Consider the following 20,921-nt stretch of genomic DNA (forward strand, 5'->3'; position numbering starts at 1 on the left):
TACTTACATAGAAAAAGCTTAGAACAAAGTACTTGTGTGAATGAGTGAATGAGGCAAGCTGTATGAAAGTGCTTTGAGTGCTCAGAGTAACAAAGCACTAAATAAGAACCAGTCGATTGACTGTTTGATTTTATCCTGCACATGAGGCTCAGTCATGACCAGATCAAAACAAAGACAGCAATGACAACTCGCTCTCACTTTCTAATCTCAAAGTTTAATGCTTGCAGAACTTTTGCTTTTCATCAAACAAAAAATACATCCAATCACAAAATTTCCAGCTTTGAAACCCAAATAAATAACACGTGGTGCTCACGTTTTATAGAATACAGGCCCAGATTACTACTTGTGTCATTAGGTGAGCATTTACAAACGCAATTTTGCATAAACTAATACGCAGTGGAGCCGAAAAGCCTTAACAATGTACCTGAATTTCAGAATATCTACCCCCTATTTGAAATTAATAACAGCTAACAGCAAATGATTCAAGGAGTTTCTTGTGATGTATATCCCTGTCTTCAAGTAGTTCCTGCAAAGCCTGGTGTGTTGGCTCCTTAGCAGTAATAATATTCTTCAAAATCAGAAGGGTGAAGGATGTCTCTGATGAAACCAGTGGTTCTCCTTGGTCAGGGTGGAGTCAGCTCAGTACAAGTATCCATCTCCAGAGCACTTTGGGTTTGATGCACTGTTATCTAGAAATTATTATTTAGAAATTTCTTTATCTGTGATGGAACTGCTTTTAAGTGACAGTGAACAGTGAGGTTTAGATAGAGCAATTTCTGGAAAGTTTTAATCTGCGATCTTTGTCTAGTCATAAAATGTGATTGAGTTTCTTTTGCCACTGTCACCTGAAGATGAAACAGGTGATAGTGGTAAAGCAGTTTTCTGCTGGAAACATGAGGCCCAGTCTCAGATGTTTGAGCTCCACTGTAGGTGTATCTGTGTACACTTTAAATTATATTAATAACTGACCTGAGATCAAGATAAATTAAAGACACTAAAGATACACTGATCAGGCATAGCATTATGGCCACCTGTATACTGCGTTAGTCCTTCTTTTCCTACCAAAACAGCCTTGAACCATCGAGGCATGGACTCCACTAGCCCGCTGAAGGTGCAATTTGAGCTACAGTAGCTCAAATTGCTGAAAATGTTGGATTGGGCCAAACTGGCCAACCGTTACTCTTAACATACATCAGTGAACCTCCATGCTTGGACCACTTTTGATAGAAACTGACCACCGCATACCGGGAACAGCCCAAGAGACCCGCAGTACTGGAGATGTTTAGTAGAGTTGGCTATCACAAAGTGGCCCTCAAACTCAATCAAACACCTATGCTTGCACATTTTTCCTGCTTCTAACACACCAAATTTGAGGACATAATGATGACTTGCACTCTAATATATCCCACACCCACCAACAGGTGCCATGATGAAGACATAATCACTGTTATTCACCGTCAGTGCTCATAAAGTTACGCCTGATCTGTGTTTATAAACTAACTGCGCACACTGGGCTTTTTGGCAGCTGCTTTTCCCTCAGTCCGGGCCCATCTGCACACGGTTATGGCAACAGAGCAGGTGTAACTTTGCAGACAGAACAGGATTGTCTCTCGGTTCATATGTCCTCCAGGTTTCAGCGACGAGACAGCGGTTTGTAGACGCAGACAGCCATAATGATCATCAGCACCAGCACCACCGCCAGGACACTCCCCAGTGTGACTGTAAGGACAAAAACACAAGCACAGCCAATAAAAACAGACTAACAGGCAGACAAGGGCGACGGGTTAACTTGTTATACTGGTTTAAAGTTTTCTGTTGCAGTATAAAGTTGTGGTCGCTGGAGACGAAAGAGAAATAAACACCTGGATGTCGGGATCATTGAACGGCCCCTCCACAGGCCTCACATTTGTTCTCACCTAAATTCTGCTTCTGCAGGACCACATAAGCTCTCTCGGCCACCCTGTAGTCGTCGGGCTGAGCGATAACCAGCGCATTAAAGCACATTACTGCAGCTTGTGTGAGGAGATGCAGCATCTTAGCAGTGGAGGATGGAGGAGGATGATGAGGATGAGGATGACAGCGAGGGGTTTCTTCTTCCGCTATAGGATCTGGGTCCTAACGCCGTCGCATTATTGTATCGTGAAACTGTCCAGAACAGGGGTGTCAAACAAAAGGCCCGGGGTCCAGAATGGGCCCGGCAAAGAATTCAGCTGTACTCCTTTGGAGAAGACGAAGGAGGGCATACATTTTGGACTTTTAACTGTATTTTAATACGTTTTAGAGCTTTTCATACTAATGAGGATCCTCCCCACAGTCTTTCCTGTTCTGTTCCTTCAGTCGTTTTATCTTTCACACATAATGTAGGTGTGTACAGCTGTGTCCCCACCTACTCCCTCGCCCTTTGTTGCCTTGTGTGTGAACATATTGTCTGAGTCTCCCCTAGGCCCTATTCCGAAAGCGGTTAAACTAACAACTCTGAGTTAGTTTTTAAAATTTAGAGTTTGATGAACACGCTTTGTGGAATATCCCTTTGACTGGTTACAGCTCAACTATGAGACTGAGAGTCAAAAATCCAACGATATTTTATTTACCTTCCAATATAAAGTACCTTGAGGAGACTGATGTTGTGAACTGATGCTATATAAGTTCAACGGCACTGGATTATTCATCTCAGCCTAGTAAGATGAGCTAACTGTAGACTCTCTCAGCAGCTCTGACACTGAAAGCTTCGGGATGGTGGAAATACAAAGTGTATAAACTCTTATCTCTTCTCCGCAGCATAAAACACTCGTGTGGTGTCTCTCACACTCTCAGTTTCTGAAATGTCAAAGAGCAAAGAAGGCTCATTAGAAAGGTTGAGCTCCTTGAAGTTATATTTTAATATAATTACTCTGCGTGACTGGGGTATAATCTCATCGTTTATAGACAAGTGCACACCATTGCAAACTCGTACAGCTGTTGATTACATGCTAGAAAGGCATAATGAGTGTTAAGAAATGTCAGTCACGGTGACCTGAACGTAAAATCGAAGGCTTCCTGGATACATTTATCACAACATGACAGCATTTCATAATAGCATGAAGCCAGAAATTGTATTGTAATGGAAGGCATTTAAAATCACTAGGACACATTTTTATAAGTTATGACCTGGCTGAGCAAGCTTAACACATAAATATAAAAGGACTCATCATTATCAAATCATTATTGTGTGTTTTTTAAGGTTTTTCAGTACGATGCAAAGTGTCTTCAGACAACGGCTGACATGATTTAGCAATATAGAAACCAAATTAAATTAGATTTTAGTTTAACCAGTGGAAAGTATTTTTTAATTCAGCAGTAAATGAGATGATCAGTCAGTTGAGTTGCTTAACAGTTAGACCTCCAAGTGTCATCAGACCATCTGCTGCAGTTAGGATCACCTCAGCCATCTGTGAATATCAGGGCTAGGCAAGTGAAAGGACCCTCTGGAAGGGGATGGAATCAGAAGTAAATGAGCTAGGGAGGTCACCGCCTGAGGATTTCTGTTATTTTGGGAGTTTTAATTCTTTTTATTGTTATTACAAGTGTTTGAAGTTTTGCATTCTTTATTCTAGTAGATTCCAAGGTTTATTACTTGTGGCATCTTTGAGTGTTTGAGTCCATTTTTTTTTTATACCTCTCCGGTGATAACTTTCAGTTTCATCCTGTGTTTTGTTTCATGTATAATAGTAGTTTTGATAATCATGGTTTCCCTATCTGTTCCTCTGTGTTTATGTCTTTGTCTTTCAGTGTTCCCTCGTCTCTGACTTCATGTTCAGTCCTCGTGTGTCCATATTAACTATGTTTCCTTCTGTCGTATTTGTTAATATTCATGTATTTTTCAGCCTCCTTTGGTTACTTCCTGTTTAGTTTTAAGGTTTGTTTTCTTTTGTCTCCTGTGTTGATTTTACTTCTTGTCTTTAAACAAAAACCCAACAAATAGATGGTTCAGGAGATAACACGTGTTGCCTATTAGTCACAAGGTTGGTGGTTTAGTCCTCAGCTTTAGTCTACCTGTAGTCTTAGCTTAAAATGCTTTGGCTAATCGAGGGTAGAAAAGCATAATACCTGCACTGCACAGGTGATGAATGAATGTTATTCCCTTATTTCTACTGTTTATTCACCCCTTGTTAGAATTATTAGCATTAACTGGAGGGTTTAACAGTGTGTTCATGCAGTAATTCTTTCCATGTATACTGTTTCTAAAGCTGTCCATATCAAGCAGGGGAGAACCACCTATTTAGCGTTGCCTCTTTTATGTGTCTCCTGTGCTTGCCTGTTCTCTACTTCAATAGCAGTCACTGACACAAAAGGGCTTTGATGTGCACGTCCATCACCCAGCAGCTCATTGGGGAATCAAATGTTTCAAAACCACTTCCCACTCTCGTATATTTTCATACCTGTCAGCCTTGACGTGATGGAGCCGGGCTCAAATAAAACTCTGAAGGGTAGCGTTAGCAGAAATTGTATATGTGTGTGTGTGTCTGTGTGAGGGCCTGAAGAGATCAGAAGGTTTAAACTGCTCTATTCCCCCGTATGTGGATGGATTGTGGATGTTGCAAATTAGCTTGTTAATTAGAATATCTAATAGAGGTGAACAATGACAGCCAACAGCCATTACAAAGACATGAAGATCATCATGTGGAAATTACAGTTCAGGAAAAGCACAGGGTGTTTGATAGAAATAGTGGAATTTAACTGCCATAAATCTTGTGCAGTGTTTTTCTTCTTTTTTTCACATTTAATTCTCTCAATTGAAAAGGAGTACAAACGATAAAACACGCCATTTATGCTATAATTCATTTAGACACACATGTCTACAGAAACCACACCGAAGAGAACAGAAAGCACACAACAATCATCAACCTCGGGCATCACATCGTTCCCTAATTGTAAATAAAGGATAAAGCATTTCAGATAAGGTAACACTAAAACAGAGCAACTATTTATATGCAAAACACAAACAAATAAGCAAACAAACATTTGAACAGTCTCAAATGAGAAAGTGGAAACATTGTCTGGAGAGGCACAGAATCCATAGATATCAATACAACCTTTCCAATTTTTGCAAATACAGTATAGCATGTATTTAAATTAAGGCAAGACAGGCTATCTGGAGTTAAATGAAGCTATCAGATGAAGACCAGAAAATATTCAACAGTCTCATTAAAATTAATCATGAGATTCTTTTACATATTGTATTAGTGTCTACTTTAACTGTGAAACATACGCTCACAGTTATGATAAGAAGATTACACTTTTAACATGGTCTTTGTCTGAGGGTCTCACTTGCCTCCACTGCAAACACGAGTAGGGAAAAAACAACTTTTTGCAACTTTTACTTCTTCAAGCAGCTGCCTTTAAAATCCTATGCAAGCACTGTATTACAGACCTACTGTCTAAATACAAAATACATCAAATACACTGTAATACACCCTTTTGTTATTTACTTCAGGTTTTGGTTGTAAATAACACGAAATTACTCACTCAACCGAGATTAACTATGATAACCTCACTGCTGCTACAACTGCAACACTGATGATCCCACTGTTAGTAAAGCTGAGCATGCAAAGCAACAAAGCAGGTAAAATATAGAAATGTTCCCATGCAAACAAAAACCATGTGCTGAATGTCACATTTGAAACACGTGTTTTTATGTTCCTTGGCATCATCTATCTTTATAAGATGAAACGAGACCACTGATTTTACCACTTAACTTGTACAACCACAAGAAAGCAAAACGAGAAAACTCTAAACTATCCTGGTGACGCAGGTCTGAATCGCTCTCTCTCTATCGTTTCTGTTTCTCTCTCTCTCACACACACACACACACACATAGGGCAGAGATATGAGTATTGCTATCTCAAATCCTCTCAAAATTAAAAATTTAGCAGCATTTACCTTTATACAGAGTGTACATATGCAGTGAGAGTTTAACACCATTAACTGGTAATCAGTCATAATGTTAGATCATGTTTAGGTTCAGCCATAAACAAACCTACAACTGTGGTTTTAATGGCAATCTAAAAGCACACAGAGATGTTTATCTCTCTATGGTACAGTGGCCATGTTGAGGTTCTCAGCGTGGATGTCTGGTATGGTCCTCTCGGGCCTCAGACACACGGCCAATCTCTGTGGAAAACAAGGGACCCGTGAAAACGAAGCAGAGGTTACATTAGAAGAAAATGCATCAGAAACAGTTTCAGGACTTTGCACGCATCCACCGACCTGTTTGAGGGAACCAGGGGTCCACACCAGCTTGTAGACCATGTAGATCGGGACCCAGATGAAGGATGATAAGCCGACGATGTACCCGACTATGATGCTCCAGTCCGGGTACTTGTAATCAAACAGTGCGAGGGGTGGTGCTTTCAGCAGGGAGCTCACAATGATATACTGAGAAGATATGGGATACGCAGCATTTCCATATATGTTAATATATGAACTGTACTGAGTCCATTATTTAAAAATATATAAAAGAAGTCTTATTGGTGTAGATTTCTAATTCTAAAATGTCATCAGGACAACAACCTTATAGGTGGATGCAAATAAGAGATTAGGGTATCAAACAGCATATGTCTGTGTGCATGCTAGAAAATATTTAAGGAAGCTACTTCACAGAGAGAAGAGTTTAATCTACAGAGGGGGGACTGAACTGTCTGCTCTCTTCAACTTTAAAGGCCACTGCTGAAGCTGTCTTTTGATCCTGCAGTGAGCTTTCTCTCATATCCTTGTCTGCTACAGCTCACTGATCTCTGAGTGGCTTAACTGGATGATGCTCATTTGACCTAAAGAACTATGTGTTAAAGTATTTACAGGGAGTGATAACTAAAAGATCTTGTGGTTTTTATACAGCATAACTGCTGATGTTAAGACTGAACCTTTGGGTGTTCAGAGTATCTCTCACCGCCAGAAACGCAGGACTGATAGCAACCCAGCACACTTTCCAGAACAGTCCCGGGGCTTTCCCCAGCATAGCCTGAACGTCATTGCTAAATCGATGGATTCCTGAAATCGGCAAAAATAATACAACGCATTATAGGTCACCAACTTATACTGGTGATAAAAGAAACAGACAACTAGTCAAGAGACTTTTTTTTTACCATAGAACCAGGAAACTGCAATAGCCTCAAGGAAACCCACTGCAATAATTGAGCATCCAACTCCAAACTCTTCCAGCAGCTTCACCACGTAGGCACCACCCTGCCAGTAAGATTTTACAATCATTGATCATCAGTCAGCACTCATTTCCCCTCATTTGAGCAGCAGACAGTAGATAGCACTACTCCAATTTGCTACAATGTATCCAGAGCATTAATTATAATTGAAGGTAATTGTTTTAAAATATTGAGGCGATGCTTTTTGCTCTCTCTGGTTTGATGAGGATATAAAACACGAGTAACTTACATTGGTAAGGGTGCTCAGAGAGCCTAAAAAACAGACAACCACCAAGCACAGAACAAAAAGTTCCCGTCTGTGATAGAACTGATCTGGGTATTCATCCAACACAGCAGTGATGATCGCCTCCAGCCCTCCAAACTGAAGCACACAGAGACAGCCGTTATCATTAGAAACATGTAGAGAAGTGTAAGGATGTTTGAAGTTCATGAAATAAGAAATATTTGACTGAATTTATGAATTTGAATCTGTGGTAGCAATCGTCATGTACTGAATACTAATAGGTTTCTCATCTCGTACCGTGCTGTCCAGTCCCAGCGTGATCATCATCACAAAAAAGATGATCGCGAAAAAGGTCGAGCCCATCATGTTTGCAATGGCCTCTGGGTAGGTGATGAAGAGTAGGCTCGGTCCTTAAAAGCACAGAAATGAACATGAACAGATGGGAGTGAGTGTCTGTAATTATAATAGTTATGATAAATTGTATTTTAAAAAATGTTTTATGGTTTTATTGTTTTGCCTGCTGACCTTTGTCTCTGGCTACATCCTCAACCTCCACTTGCCTCATCTCTGCCATGTAGCCCAGCACCGTAAAGATGACGAAGCCCGACACAAAGCTGGTCAGACAGTTTACCAAGCTGGTCACGATGGCGTCGCTGCCGAGGAGGAAGCAGCGCAGTCATTTAACTTACTTATAGAAAAACACTTTTTTAAACAACAGGCCTGTTTGCAGACGGAGGAGGAAATGACATTTTCAGCATTTCACCAGGTTTTCTTTACAAATTTCTTCAAACTTTGTCACATTTCGGAGACACTTCAATGCTTTTAGCTAGAAATCACACACACCCAACAAGCCGACAAGATACTGTTTGCTTATGAAGTATACAAATAAATAACTTACAATTAACAGATAATAAAGAATACATTAATTACCCATGGAGAAATGAAAACTAGAAATTAAATATTAATTTGCATATTTGAGTTTTAATTTGTATCACATTATGTTCAGCTTTTTTAAAAATTGGTTTATTTTTTTATTTTGGCAATTTATTGCTTAAAATTGTATCGTGCAATTTTTTTCTGAGGTAAAAGAAAATCACATTGTCAATGCAGAAGTCTCAGTGTATCAAATGTGACACACTAGGCGTTACGGGGATAATGTTTCCAAAGCGTGTCATTAAAAGGAAACATAACGCTCAAAAGGAGATGTGTTTTCACTCATGCAAAGGTTTCAGCATTTCACCCAGATCATCGGTCTTTACTTGCCAAAATGTTATTTAAGCCACAACCACAGTTTCAGACAATGACTCAGTGTCTCATACCTCAGCAGGCACTGAGGGATCTTACCGATAGCAGTTGTTTGTGAAAGAGTTGTAGCTTGAAAGAGCCAAGAGGACCCCGAACCCTGGCCCCAGAGAAAAGAATATCTGAGCAGCAGCGTCCACCCACACCTACAAAACACAGAGGCAGAAATGCTCTGGGATGCTGTAGATTATTATGGTATTTAAAAGTATTAAAATAAACTGTCACTGATTTAACACCATCTAATTTTTCTTGTTTGTTTTTATTTTATTTGCCAAGCAGAGATTAGTTGTGTCAGTGGTACAGTGGGCGCACAGCTGTACGCAGGGAGATCTGAAGAGCAGCTCGCATTCGGCATTAAAAAGAAGAGGACAGCGTTGGATATCGGGGAGGGAGACAGAAAGGGAGGCTTTTGTTAATGGCAGAAAATCTAAACCAATTATGCATCTTATTATCCTGCTCTGTGGCTTATTTATGCATCTCATTTCGTCTCATCCATATTCTCTTCTAACCAAAGCACTCACACATGTTTTGCAAACAACAGCAGCGAGCTAAGAAGGAAGATGAGAAGGCGCGATAGATAGAAAAGAAATACAGGCTGATTCTCAGGGGACTAGTGGGTAGAATTAAATGAATATTTGGAAGATCCAGCTGTGCTGCATGTCTGAGTGTCATCATTTTAACAAGTTAAATATGCATCAGGATTTCTCCTCAGTGTTGCTTAAAATGATCAAGAACATCAAACTTATTTCAGTCATTTCACCAGGCCCTGCTAAGTGTGAAAGTTCTAAGAGGTTATAAGCACTTTTTTCATATTAGCAAAGACTGTACACTCAAAAAATGTCCCTGCTTTAGATAAAATGCAGCTCTAAAAAGTGGCTGCATTGATTCTGCTCACATCGGTGACAATAAATTATTCTTTTATTTACTTAATTTTTACACATTTCAAATGAGACTATAGGTAACTGAAAACGTATTCTCACAGAACAAGGGCTTTATAGATAATTTAAATTAACAACATTTGTTTTTGTTTCTACTTTAAATAATATTATCATTTATAATAAACCAGCTGGTCCCCCAGCTTCAACTCACACTGGTCTCCAGCAGCTTTCCCCACTGTGGTTTGAGATAAAACACCACACCTCTCCAGGCTCCTGGCAGAGTGGCGCCTCGAATGAGCAGGATAAAAAGCACAATATAGGGCAATGTGGCGGTCACCCACACTACCTGGTGCAGAGGAAGGCGATATATCAGAGTCGGAAACAAAGGTGTAAGAGAACCAGAAATCTAAGACAAAATCTGTGATTCAAGCAGAGAACATCCATTGCTGTGGCAGTAAAGCGACAGCAAAAAACTACCTTCCCTGAAGTCTTCACGCCCTTCCACAGGCTGAAGTACACTATGGTGAAAATGAGAAAAAGGCAGAGCATCAGCTGCCAGCGAACACCACCAACATCTCTCAGCCCAGATGACTTGTGGATCTCAAGAACATTCCTCCTGTTGAAACAAAACATGGAACATCACGTTTTCAGCAACAAGATCATATTTCCCAAACAAAACCACCAGCTTGACTGCATCAAGGATTCCCGCACAGCCGTGTATCTATGTGGTTTTTCCTACTCACACTTACATGCACTTACGTGTAAAATTCCTCTGCCGGAGACCTGGAGGCATTCGTCCAGGTGATGTTGTCCATGCCAAAATAGTTGGTGCAATCGGGGGTGTTCCACACATTGTCGCAGTTAGTCCAAGGCAAGATGCTGGAGAACGAGGAATAGAAGTAGAAGAGGGCCCAGGCGATGATGGTGTTGTAGTAGAAGGACACATACAGAGCGATGATGCAGATGGCGTATCCTATACCTGAAACACACCAGAAGATGAAAAGAGCTTTGTAGCTGCAAATAACAAATCTGTTTTGTCCGCACATGATCTGTTGAGCAGCTCAGGCCTCACCTTTGAAAATGGGACAGATGTGTTTCCATATTGATATGGCTCCGGTTCTGTGAAACTGTCCCAGTGCCAGCTCCATGTAGAAGAGCGGAACACCACCAAAGATGGCCATCAAAATGTAGGGAATAAGGAAAGCACCTGCACAGATGGATGACATCTGAGGACATTTGTAAATGCCAAAAAACACTAACTTAAACCTGATTTTGGTTCCCATCCCAGCTTAAAGAGTGAATCTGCATGATTTAAGTGAAACTGACCCACTTGTTAGAGCAGGCAAAGAAAGAATTGTCCACATAGTCCTGTGATTCATTTCCTAGTTTTTGTCCTCTGACCTAAAACCGCTTAATATGAACTTGTTAAGCTCTTGTATTTTTTGAAATTATTAACAAAGACCAAATGCATTTCAAAGACTTTTTAATTGAGTTTCTAACGGATGGAAGGTCTCTTCAGCACCATGGACAGTTTCTGCTGTCATCGTTTTCGAGCAGAAACTGTGAGACCAAAATCATTTAAAGACAGAACAAGTTTTACAAAGTCCGCACATCCTAACTTATGGATCGACCTGCTTTTAAACCTTTAGCCTACTTACCGCCACCGTTTTGATAACATATGTACGGAAACCTCCAAACATTCCCAAGGTCCACAGCAAAGCCAATCACAGACAGGAGAAAATCCATCTTTTTGCTCCATTTGTCCCGGGACTCCGTCTGGGTGATGACCGGCACCGGGACCGCGTTGTTGTTGGTGCTATAGCCGGGGTTCGGGGAGCCGTGGTGGGTCAGACTGCCGGCCATGACCGCTGAGTCCTGTCGGGGCACCGGACTGTGAAAAGTCAGGCAGAGGAGCAGCTCCTCAGAGAGAGGAGGATGCTTCTCCTGTGATGATGACAGGGCCGAGTGGGAGGAGTTGTTGGGGCTACACTTGGGGATACCTGTTAGTAGAAATCATACCCTGCATCACTTTTTAACCGTCTTTCAACTAAAACGTTCAGGATGATTTACAGACAAAGCGACGGTGCTAGAGTTGATCAATTTAAATCACTTTAAAGGGCGAGAGGCCTGTCCTTGAAGTAGCTAACTGAACACGGTTGAATTTCACCAGCAGCAAAGACTGATGGGATTGCAGCTTTACTCACATTTTTTTTAAACTCCTTTCCCCTGAACGCATCATGATGTGCAGTAAAGTGAATGCTGATGTTTCGCTGTGTAAGTCATCTCTTGCACATCACACCATCTAAATTCAAAACTCTGCAACCTCACATTTTCTCTTTTTATCAATATGAACTAGAATTTGTTGTCGCCTGAAACTCAAAATTTACTTCAGAGCAGAGGTCAAAAGCATGTGCTGTTCAGTAAGCTTGTTGGTGTGAGTCATGAGTATTGTAGGACATATATGTAGAGCTGGGGGACAACAAAGTTACAGCCATTTGTGACCATTTATGGGGAAGAGGAAAATTATGTGGCAGTTTAGAAAGGGAAAGAAAACAGTGTGTAGATGCAGTAGGTTGAAGAATCCAGGCTAAACGCACAGCAGCCACAGGAGGTGCAGTGCACACAGTCCAGAGAGATGCTTCTCAGGCTAACTGGTGATTCTAAATTGTGCCTGTGAATGTTAGTGTGAAGTATTTTTTTGTCTCTATGTGAAAGACTGGCAGCCTGCCCTGGATCCAGCATCCTTACTTCAATGTGGTTAAGAAAATGGATGGAGGTATTTCTCTGTGTTTTCTGTTGTTTGCTTTTCAAAGTAAAACCTTGTGATTCTGAAACATTTTCACAATCTTGGATTTGCCCGGTCTCAAAGGAACTTCTTATATTGTCCTCTTGTTGGCAGTGACACAATCCTTTTCTTTTTGCATGTGACTGACAGGTTTGGGGTGAGTTATAAGGCATTTGGCAGGTGATTCATGGGGTTTGGGGAAATGTATCTTCAGTGCTGAGTTCAAAGCAGTTTTTGCAAAGCCGTGCAGAGGTATTCTAAGTTTCTCTCCCTTAGAATATAAAGACTGAATTTGGATTAATTGGTACATTATGATCCTCATTTTATGTCTTTATTTGCAAAAAGGCCAAGGAAAATTGATTTCAACATCTTATAGCTGAAACATGAGTGAAAGATTAAATCAAACAACAGGCTTCTGACACAGTGTAACAGTAATTTTAACCAGTGTGCAGTCGGTCAGTTTGAACTTCCACAGATTTAATACAGAAAGCCATAAACAGCACCTTGGACCATCTTGGTTTGCTGATCCTGTGGCATCATATAGTTTGGTGAAGACAGCAAAATAGAATCACAGCAGCTTAACTGCACTGATTAGGGAAACCTAATAAAATGAACTTGTAATCAAATCTACCGCTTTTAGCACTGAGTAGTTTGAAAAGGCTACTAACTGGATAGTCAGAGAGCCGTGGTCATGTAGGTCTGTGAGCGGAGAGAGAGCATCAAATGAAGTTACTTTGGGAAATGGATATGACACAGGATAGGACAGGAGACATCCAGTAATATCATAAAATTGTCACTTAAGAACCAAGTTGCAGCCGCGCTGTCTGGCCTGGTGTCACATGGTTTACTGCCCGGCTTCACCACCTGAAGCTGGGGGAACGTGCTGTGCAGAAGGACTGTTTAATAGCTGTTGTTTTGGCCCTCTCCTGCTAAATGGACATCAAAGGAGAAGCAAAGAAGAATTTAGATTCTTTCCCCCTTAAGTTGGTGCCTCTCCGGGTAATAGACAGAGAGGGAGAGGCAGAGAAAGTGATAATAAAAGTGATAATATTATTGTTGGAGCTAGGATGGGGAAAAGCTGGGAGGGAAAGGCTGTGGTTATCCAGCTGAGGTGTAGGGGCCCCTGAGGGCCAATAACATAGCAACAAACCATACATTACTGGCCTTCTCAGACATACAAACCTGTCAATCTGCATTGGCATACATGTGCAGAAGAGCATCAGACTGACAGGAGCCTCCCTCACATGCCCTGGTGTCTGTTAGAGCACGTCGACTCTAATCACGCATCGACATGTGCATGTTGGCTTCTGCCAGAGGCTCTGCTGACAGGCAAAGAGGCCTGTATGACACAGCATTGTTATTTCTAAAGCTGGTGTTGGTGTGGTTTAAAATTCCTTAGAGTTGTTGTCATTTAGAAAATAATGAAGTCCCTAATTTTAACCTTTTTCATCTGTTTTGTATATTTATATCAAAATGTATTTAAATCAAGTTTTATTGCAACCCCTGTTATTTGTTATTTGACCTGTCCACTTGAATCTTGTTGTGATTCATAGGAACCTGTTCAATTTTCTTATACGTTTTTCTTCCTACACAGAAGAGCGTTAAGCTAAAAGGCTGTAAATAAATGTGGAGTGTTGATGTTTGTGTGCATGAGCTGTGGTCTTAAGACAAACATTGCTAATTAGGCAGAGGATAGCTGGTGAGGAGTTTGGTGTGCTGTGCCGTTTACTCAGGCAGAAGTCCTGTTATGACACTTAACACGACATCCTATTACCTCACATTAACTAAAGGTGTGAGTCACCCCAGCCGGGGAATCCTGGGTTAAAGAGGATGCTTGTGAGGAAAAACAGCGTGGGGGGGGCAGCCCTGCACCCCTCAGTCCCCTCAGTCTGTCATCTTGTGTTATCACTCCATCCTTTCACCACCTGATTCACCTGACAGCTCAGTCCTCCAGGCGCGGCTGGACTTATGGCCTTAAGATCTCCCACTCTATAGTTCACTCAAGTCTATTGTGGTTCTCCAACTCACATTGCAGGTTTCTCTAATGTGTTCTGATCTGGATGCTATGAGAAAAAAAAAAAAGTAAGTACAAAATTTAGATAAAAGGTGAAAAATGGTGATCCATATGGACCTGTTGGTTCTGTTTCTTCTAATCACTGGGCATAAAAATAAATTACCCAGTCGCCATCTTCTGGACAGTGTGAGTTATAACTCTTTGTGTTTTTTTTTTTTTTAATTTTACAGAAAAATAATCAAGAGTCATATCTGGTTTGAAATGCAGCAGAGTGTTACAGTAGAACAGATGAGGGGAAGAATGGATCTTCATATATATTTTATTTTTATGTATTTATGTATGTATGTATTTATTTATTGTTTTAGTCAACGCATTAATCTTTGTCTCTACAGTTTATGTTCACAAGGAGTTTTAACTAATAAATAAATAAATATTTTAAGGATTCGTTTATTTTTTAAATTTCTTTTTATTTTATTTTGCCCCTTTTGTTTTTATTTATTTATTCATTTAGTTAGTTATTTACTTGTTATTTTAGCAGTTACGGTTAATCAGTTAATTTTATTTTATTTTATTTGTTTATTATGTTAATAACTGATTTTTATATAATAATTTTTACCCAGAATTTAATTTAGTTTTAGTTTAGTTTTGTTCGGTATCTTAATGTAACCGTTCTTCTACATTTTGACCACAAGATGGCGTAAGGACAAAAGATTTCCCCATCTGATAAATTTACGCAAACACGAAGCTCTAATATGTTTTAGTCATGTCTTAATTTCAGTAATAGATTTCATCCAAACTCTCGGTTAAACCAAATTATTTTTACTATCCTTGAGTCAGATTGTCGCAAAGATTTCTTGTAACTAAAGAGCGTTTGTAATACGTTGGGGTTGTATCCGTAAATAATACAATCTACTCCGATTTTAAGGCTAGAAAGTTGTCTTTCGGTAAATATGCGGCACATTTATTTCCCTTCCCTGGTTCTGACCCGTTCCCGGAGGCAGCGCAGCGTGTCTTTAAGAGGCGTGTGCTCGGAGGAGGTGGAGTCGTGATCCACATTGTACAAGCAGCTGATGGGAGGGTGCTGCGTTCAGACAGGAGACAGGATCCATGGCAACAATCATGGCAGGTGGGAGCAAAAGAACATTTTTTAGTAATCATCTGTTGTTTAAATTTATTTAAGTAACATTTGGCTCTGTTTGGGAACGTGGAGAAAGTTGAGTCGTGCCAGAAAGTAAAGATGTGCTGTTTGGGCTTATTTGTGTTTCAGAGGCAGAGACCCGTCAGCGGCTGCTGCGCACCGTCAAGAAGGAGGTGGGTGTTTTCAGCTCAGCAGTTATCGAGTCGGAAAAACAAACATGTTGGTTCGTATGAAGCTCCGCAGTTCAGCCTGTGCTCGAAGAGGCTTGCCAGGTGATCCCTAACAAAGACTGGCTGGCACCGTGTCCGCTGTTTCCTGGTGATGACTACAGATGTGTGCCTGTGGTGCTCATCTGTACCTCTGCCAGAAAAACACCAGAAAACAAGCTGATAGTAAAGGAGAAAAAGTAGAATACTAACAACAGTTATTAAAGTGCAGTAACAGTTTATTGTTGCTTAATTTGTTAAGGTCTGTTCTCAGCATGAATGATGTAGTGCTGCACCTCACTAATTATTTGGGTGGAGAAGCAGCACGAAGGAAGCAGATTGTCTTTAGTCAGTGTTTGTTGTGTTTATGGCACAGCAAACCATCAGCCTTCTGCCAAACCATTTGGTGATTCTAGACTCAAACTGTGTGTGTGTGCGTGCCCGTGTGTTTGTAATGAGTTTTGTGTATATAAAAGCTTCCATAAATGCCACTGACATGTTAATGACTGTTTAGACTGTTACATAAAGCCCGTGTTAATGAGGCTGGTGCGGGGATGCAAAGCTCGACCTGCAGGAGCATCTGTTTGGAGGAAGGTGTTATTAGATTAGCTAATGTTTTTATGGTTCATAGTGTTAAGCCCTTTGTTCCACAAAATGAATGCCTTAGTAAGATTATAGAGTTTCATTAGATTATGATGAACTGTCGAGGTGATTGTGCCGCCAACACTCCCCTATACAATCTTGAAGATAAGCAGGCACACCACATTAAGCTCAGTAAGAATTAAAGTGAACTGCAGGTGAAATTCTAAAGTCTGAGAGCCAAATATCCTACATGTCACCAGTCATGGAGGGGGAAGGTTAAAAATCTATCCAGTGGCATATAGGCCAAACCTTTGCCTTGATGGTGGAAGCATGATGGAAGTGAACATGTAAGGGCTGCTGAGTCCAACTGATGGGCTGTGCCTTCACAAAGAGCCTCCTTTCATACAGATGCTGAAGGTAATCAAGAGTGGCACCATTTTCCCCCCAGTTTGCTCCTTTTTTAAAGACTAACCAACCAACTAACCAGCTTCCTTAAAGAAAGAACACCTTTTTTCACACATAGCAGCTGTATTTAAATCAGCAGCAAGCTTCTGGGGTGGTAACTGCATCCACCCAAACATATTTAAATTCTGCTTTGACTGGCAGGAAACTAAAACTCGCCGACAGGAAGTTGATTTACCATAGCAGAGAGGCATTGAAATATTCACAGAAGAGCGATAACATTTTTACAGCTGAAATCTAAAACGAAAGCACATCCAGTGTATTGGAGATAGATGACAGGTGCATGTCTGTTAGCAGACTGCTGTGTGTTACCTTATTGTGTTTCCATTGTCCTGTAGTGGTGTATACTCTGCAGTTAAGCGTTTTGTTGCCCTTTGTTTGTACAGGATAGGTTTTCTCAGTGTCATCCACGCCTTTCTAATATAACCTAAACCCTCTGAGTCTTGTTGGTTTTGGTCTCTAGAAGAATATTCAGGTGAAGAGGGACAGTAACAGCTGTTTGATTGTTGCATGGAGACATTTTTAGCCTTTATTTGATAAAAATGTTTATGGTTTTTTTTTAGCTCTCCTCTCTAATTACCTCATGCTCTACTGGGCTTTATTCCTTTAAATCATCACATCCTGAATGTTGTGAAAGGAAGAGTGTAGAGGCAGTGGTCTGATTTGTTTTCCTCCGCGTCTCCAGTGTTTATCTGTGGAGACCAGACCCTTCCCATGATTAAATATGCTCTCTGTGTGCATAAGGCCTCTCAAAGATTCATTCACTGGGGCTCTTTGTTAGTGTAGCAGCGACTTTATTCTCAGACAGCTTTTTAATGAAGATCAGCATTTTTAATGATGTAAGAATCTGAAAAGAAAAAAGAAGAGTGGAAAGTGTTACATTTTTTTTTTTTACAGTATTCAATAAGGATACACACTGAACTGATACGCAAACAAATGACACATTTTTTAAACATTTTCATCATTAAAAAAGGATCATTGATCCTGGCAGTGATCGGAAGCTTATAAAGGAGGTCCTTTTAAAACCTTTGACATCTGAGGTTTTCTGTGCCGATGAGTGTCTAAGAGTGTGGCAAGTGATTTAAAAAGATATCTGTTTTATTTGCAAGGAAAATTATTAGATGTTAAACATTTCAATTTGCCCTCCAGCAAATTTAGCCCACAGGCAGGACATTAGATGCAGAAAGAAGCCTCAGAAAGCCAAAATGTCTTTGCAGGATGCGCTGAAAGTCTTACAGAGTCTGGTGTCACAATGCATACATCTACAATCAGAGCAATCGGAAATGTGGCCTGTGTGGAATTTTGTCAGGAAAAGCCTTTGCTGTCCAAAAATAGCATCAAAGCTAAGCTACTGTTTTACAAAGCAGCCAAAGACCAGATCATTAGGAACAGAAACATATACACATACGTTTGTTTGGCCACAATATCAATAATGTAATGTGTTGTACTTATGTAGCGCTTTTCTAGTTTCACCCACCACTCAAACCACTTAAAGCACTTTATCTAGATCACAGCCAAAAGCCATTTAGAATCACCAGTTAACCCAACATGCTTGTTTCTGGATGGAGGGAGGAAGCCCAAGTACCCAGTACAGCAGATATGTTTGGTTCACAACAAAAACATCTTTTAGGAGAAGGTCCTCATTCCAACTTTGATTGGAAAAGGAAATGTTATAATTTGGGGTTATTTCATGCAGCCTGTAGTCATTTAGTCAACTATGAATTCAGCATCATATCACAGTTCTGGGCCAATCTATCCAAAAAATGAAGCTGAGCCAGAAATTGAGCTTTCAGTGGGATAAAGATTCTGATCACAATAGAAATTCACTAAGGAATGTCTCAATCAGGAGAAACTGATGGATTTAGAGGAGTCTAATAAAAGCTAAATTGAGACATCCTTCAACATTTTTCAGCTGAAGAGTGGCCAAAATCAGAGATAGTGGAAACTTATTCAGAGGTTTTTAGAGGTTTTTTTGCTACATCTATTAAATCTGTTGATAACATATTTGAAAAAACTGTATTTACTTCTTCACTCCCTGAAAGCAAAGATAGATGTTGTTGTTGTTGTTGTTTGTGCCATTTTCACATCAGTTTATGGTTTTTATTACTCAGTGTGGGCTGTGCCATATGGTGACTCTATGCTGTGTGTTCTCACACTCTCCTTGCCCAGCTGGTTTTGTGCCATCAGTCTGCTCAAATATACCTGGATGTGGGCCATTATCCAGAGAGCGCAGGACGTCTGTGACAGCTGAATTGCCTTCTGGCGCAAAATTGTTTTAAATGAGAAATCTTATTTGCCTCAGCTTTGATACAGAGCCCCACTCTGTCTGGCTGCGTCTCGCTCTGATCGTGCTGCTCCCTCCGCCTTCTTGAAAATCGCGTTTGCACGTGTACGTGCACACAAACAGAAATACACACCTGTGTTTGCTAAAGGAGAGAAGGGGCAATAGAGAGAGGGAGAGAGCTGTGTCATTTAGTTTCCTGTTTAATTTTTTACTGTTGAGTCTTGAGTTCCTCCTGTCTATAAACGAGATTGCACAAAAACTACCAAGCTGAATTTCATAAAACTAGGTGGAGAGGCAGAGCGCGGTCAAGGGAAGAATCTAGTAAATATTTATGCACATCCGGAGTACTTTCTTTGAAATTGCTAAATAGAGCTTTGGCCTTGGCTTAATTACATTTGGAGGACAAAAAAGCAAATGAATCAAAGTTAGAACTTTTGCAGGTAGTCAAACTGAATAGACTGAGAGGTTGACTCTGTTTATAGAGATTTTTCACTTTAACTGTTTGTGCAGCAAACACAGTGGAGGTCTGTGAATTTCATCATGTTGTGTTGATTGCTTGTGTGTATTCTCCTGGTCTCAGGGATTTGTACAAGAACCAGTTCTTTACAGACGTTGCAAGACAGAGACTCTGACTCAGTAGTGAGCAGCTACTAGATACAAAGCAGATTATGGAGTGGCTACAGCACTAATCCAGGGCTGATGGGTTCATTTTGCAGGGACAAATGCAGGGAAAACATCAGATATTATTATTGTATTAGAAACTAATATTTCTGAGCTTGTTGCATTAAAAAGTAGCATCTCAATTCCAAAAAAAAGTCAGGATGCTGTGTAAAATGTAATGACCTGCAGATCTCATAAAACTATATCTAATTTTCAGTGGAACATAGAAAACATATCTATGTTATAGTAAAAAAAAACTTTCTCATGAAAAAATATTAGCTAATTTTGACATGCCTCAAAAATTTGACACGGGCAACAAAAAGCTGGAATCGTAAGTGGTAATTGGAACTTAGACTGGCAACAGGCCAGTAAAATGACTGGATATAAAAAGAGCATTTCAGAGCAGTAAAGCTTCTCAGTAGGCAGAGGTTCATGAATCTGCAAAAATAAAATGAAATCATCATGAAAATATGAAAATCTGGAGAACTCTGTGTGCGAGGGACAATGATGAAAATCAGTATTGGATGCACGTGATCTTCTGGCTGTTTGGCAGCACTACATTAAAAACAGAAAATGTCTGTTGTGGAAGTCACTGCAGGGGCTCAGGAACACTTACAGAAATCACTGTCTGTGAGCACAGTTCACTGTGCCATCCACAAATGCAGGTTACAGCTCTGTGATGCAAAGAAGAAGTCATATATAAACATAATCCAGAAATGCTGCCATCTTCTCCGGGATAAAACTCATAAAAAACAGACTAAGGCAAACTGGAAAAGTCAAAATTTAAAAATCTTTATGGACCATCCGATTTATTATCAGCTCTCAGTTCAAAATCCTGCGTCTCTGATGGTTTGTGGGTGCATTAGCACTTCTACAGTTGACAGCTTGTATATCTGGAAAATGCACCATCAGTGCTGAAAGGTATATAAAGGTGACTTATTAAAGTGGCATGTGCCTCCATCCACATGACTGTTTTTTTTCAGGGAAGGCCATCCACATTTCACCAAGACCATGCTAAACCACACATAGCAGCTGTTACAGCAGCATTGCTTCCTGCACTCCATCCAATCCTGACCTTTAACCACTCGAAGACATTTGATCCATCATGAAACCAAAAATATAACAAAGAAGGCCCAGGACAGCTGAGCAGTTAGAATGCAATGCCATTTAAGAATGGGACAACATACATCC

At 40.3% G+C, this 20,921-nt stretch overlaps 2 protein-coding genes and 1 long non-coding RNA gene across 5 annotated transcripts in view; 1 reads left to right on the plus strand and 2 right to left on the minus strand.

Moving 5' to 3' along the window:
* Nucleotides 1-192: 192 nt before the first annotated feature.
* Nucleotides 193-2,107, minus strand: LOC106098719 (uncharacterized). The gene is made up of 2 exons (XR_001225003.3): nucleotides 1,917-2,107; nucleotides 193-1,719 (listed from the first exon to the last, which is right to left on the minus strand). It is a non-coding gene; the product is annotated as an uncharacterized LOC106098719 (long non-coding RNA).
* A 2,487-nt stretch (nucleotides 2,108-4,594) lies between these two features.
* On the minus strand, nucleotides 4,595-11,611 carry slc6a4b (solute carrier family 6 member 4b). Its single transcript, XM_005473325.4, has 13 exons — nucleotides 11,258-11,611; nucleotides 10,672-10,806; nucleotides 10,359-10,578; nucleotides 10,077-10,215; nucleotides 9,811-9,945; nucleotides 8,764-8,867; nucleotides 7,945-8,072; nucleotides 7,717-7,829; nucleotides 7,426-7,557; nucleotides 7,122-7,221; nucleotides 6,926-7,026; nucleotides 6,247-6,414; nucleotides 4,595-6,150 (listed from the first exon to the last, which is right to left on the minus strand). The coding sequence occupies exons 1-13, from the start codon at nucleotides 11,460-11,462 to the stop codon at nucleotides 6,070-6,072; spliced, it is 1,761 nt and encodes a 586-aa protein (XP_005473382.1). The 5' UTR covers nucleotides 11,463-11,611; the 3' UTR covers nucleotides 4,595-6,069.
* Nucleotides 11,612-15,404: 3,793 nt separating this feature from the next.
* Nucleotides 15,405-20,921, plus strand: part of sgsm1a (small G protein signaling modulator 1a) — a 35,137-nt gene continuing 29,620 nt past the window's right edge. For 2 of the 3 annotated variants that reach the window (XM_013275402.3, XM_013275403.3), the window contains exons 1-2: nucleotides 15,405-15,524; nucleotides 15,666-15,709. In XM_013275402.3, coding sequence (XP_013130856.1) covers nucleotides 15,506-15,524; nucleotides 15,666-15,709 — 63 coding nt within the window. In that variant the 5' untranslated portion in view covers nucleotides 15,405-15,505. The remainder of the gene's footprint in view (nucleotides 15,525-15,665; nucleotides 15,710-20,921) is intronic. The other variant, XM_003451730.5, reaches the window with a different exon arrangement.

This window comes from Oreochromis niloticus, linkage group LG12 (genome assembly GCF_001858045.2).
Source record: "Oreochromis niloticus isolate F11D_XX linkage group LG12, O_niloticus_UMD_NMBU, whole genome shotgun sequence".
NCBI classification, from domain to species: domain Eukaryota; kingdom Metazoa; phylum Chordata; class Actinopteri; order Cichliformes; family Cichlidae; genus Oreochromis; species Oreochromis niloticus.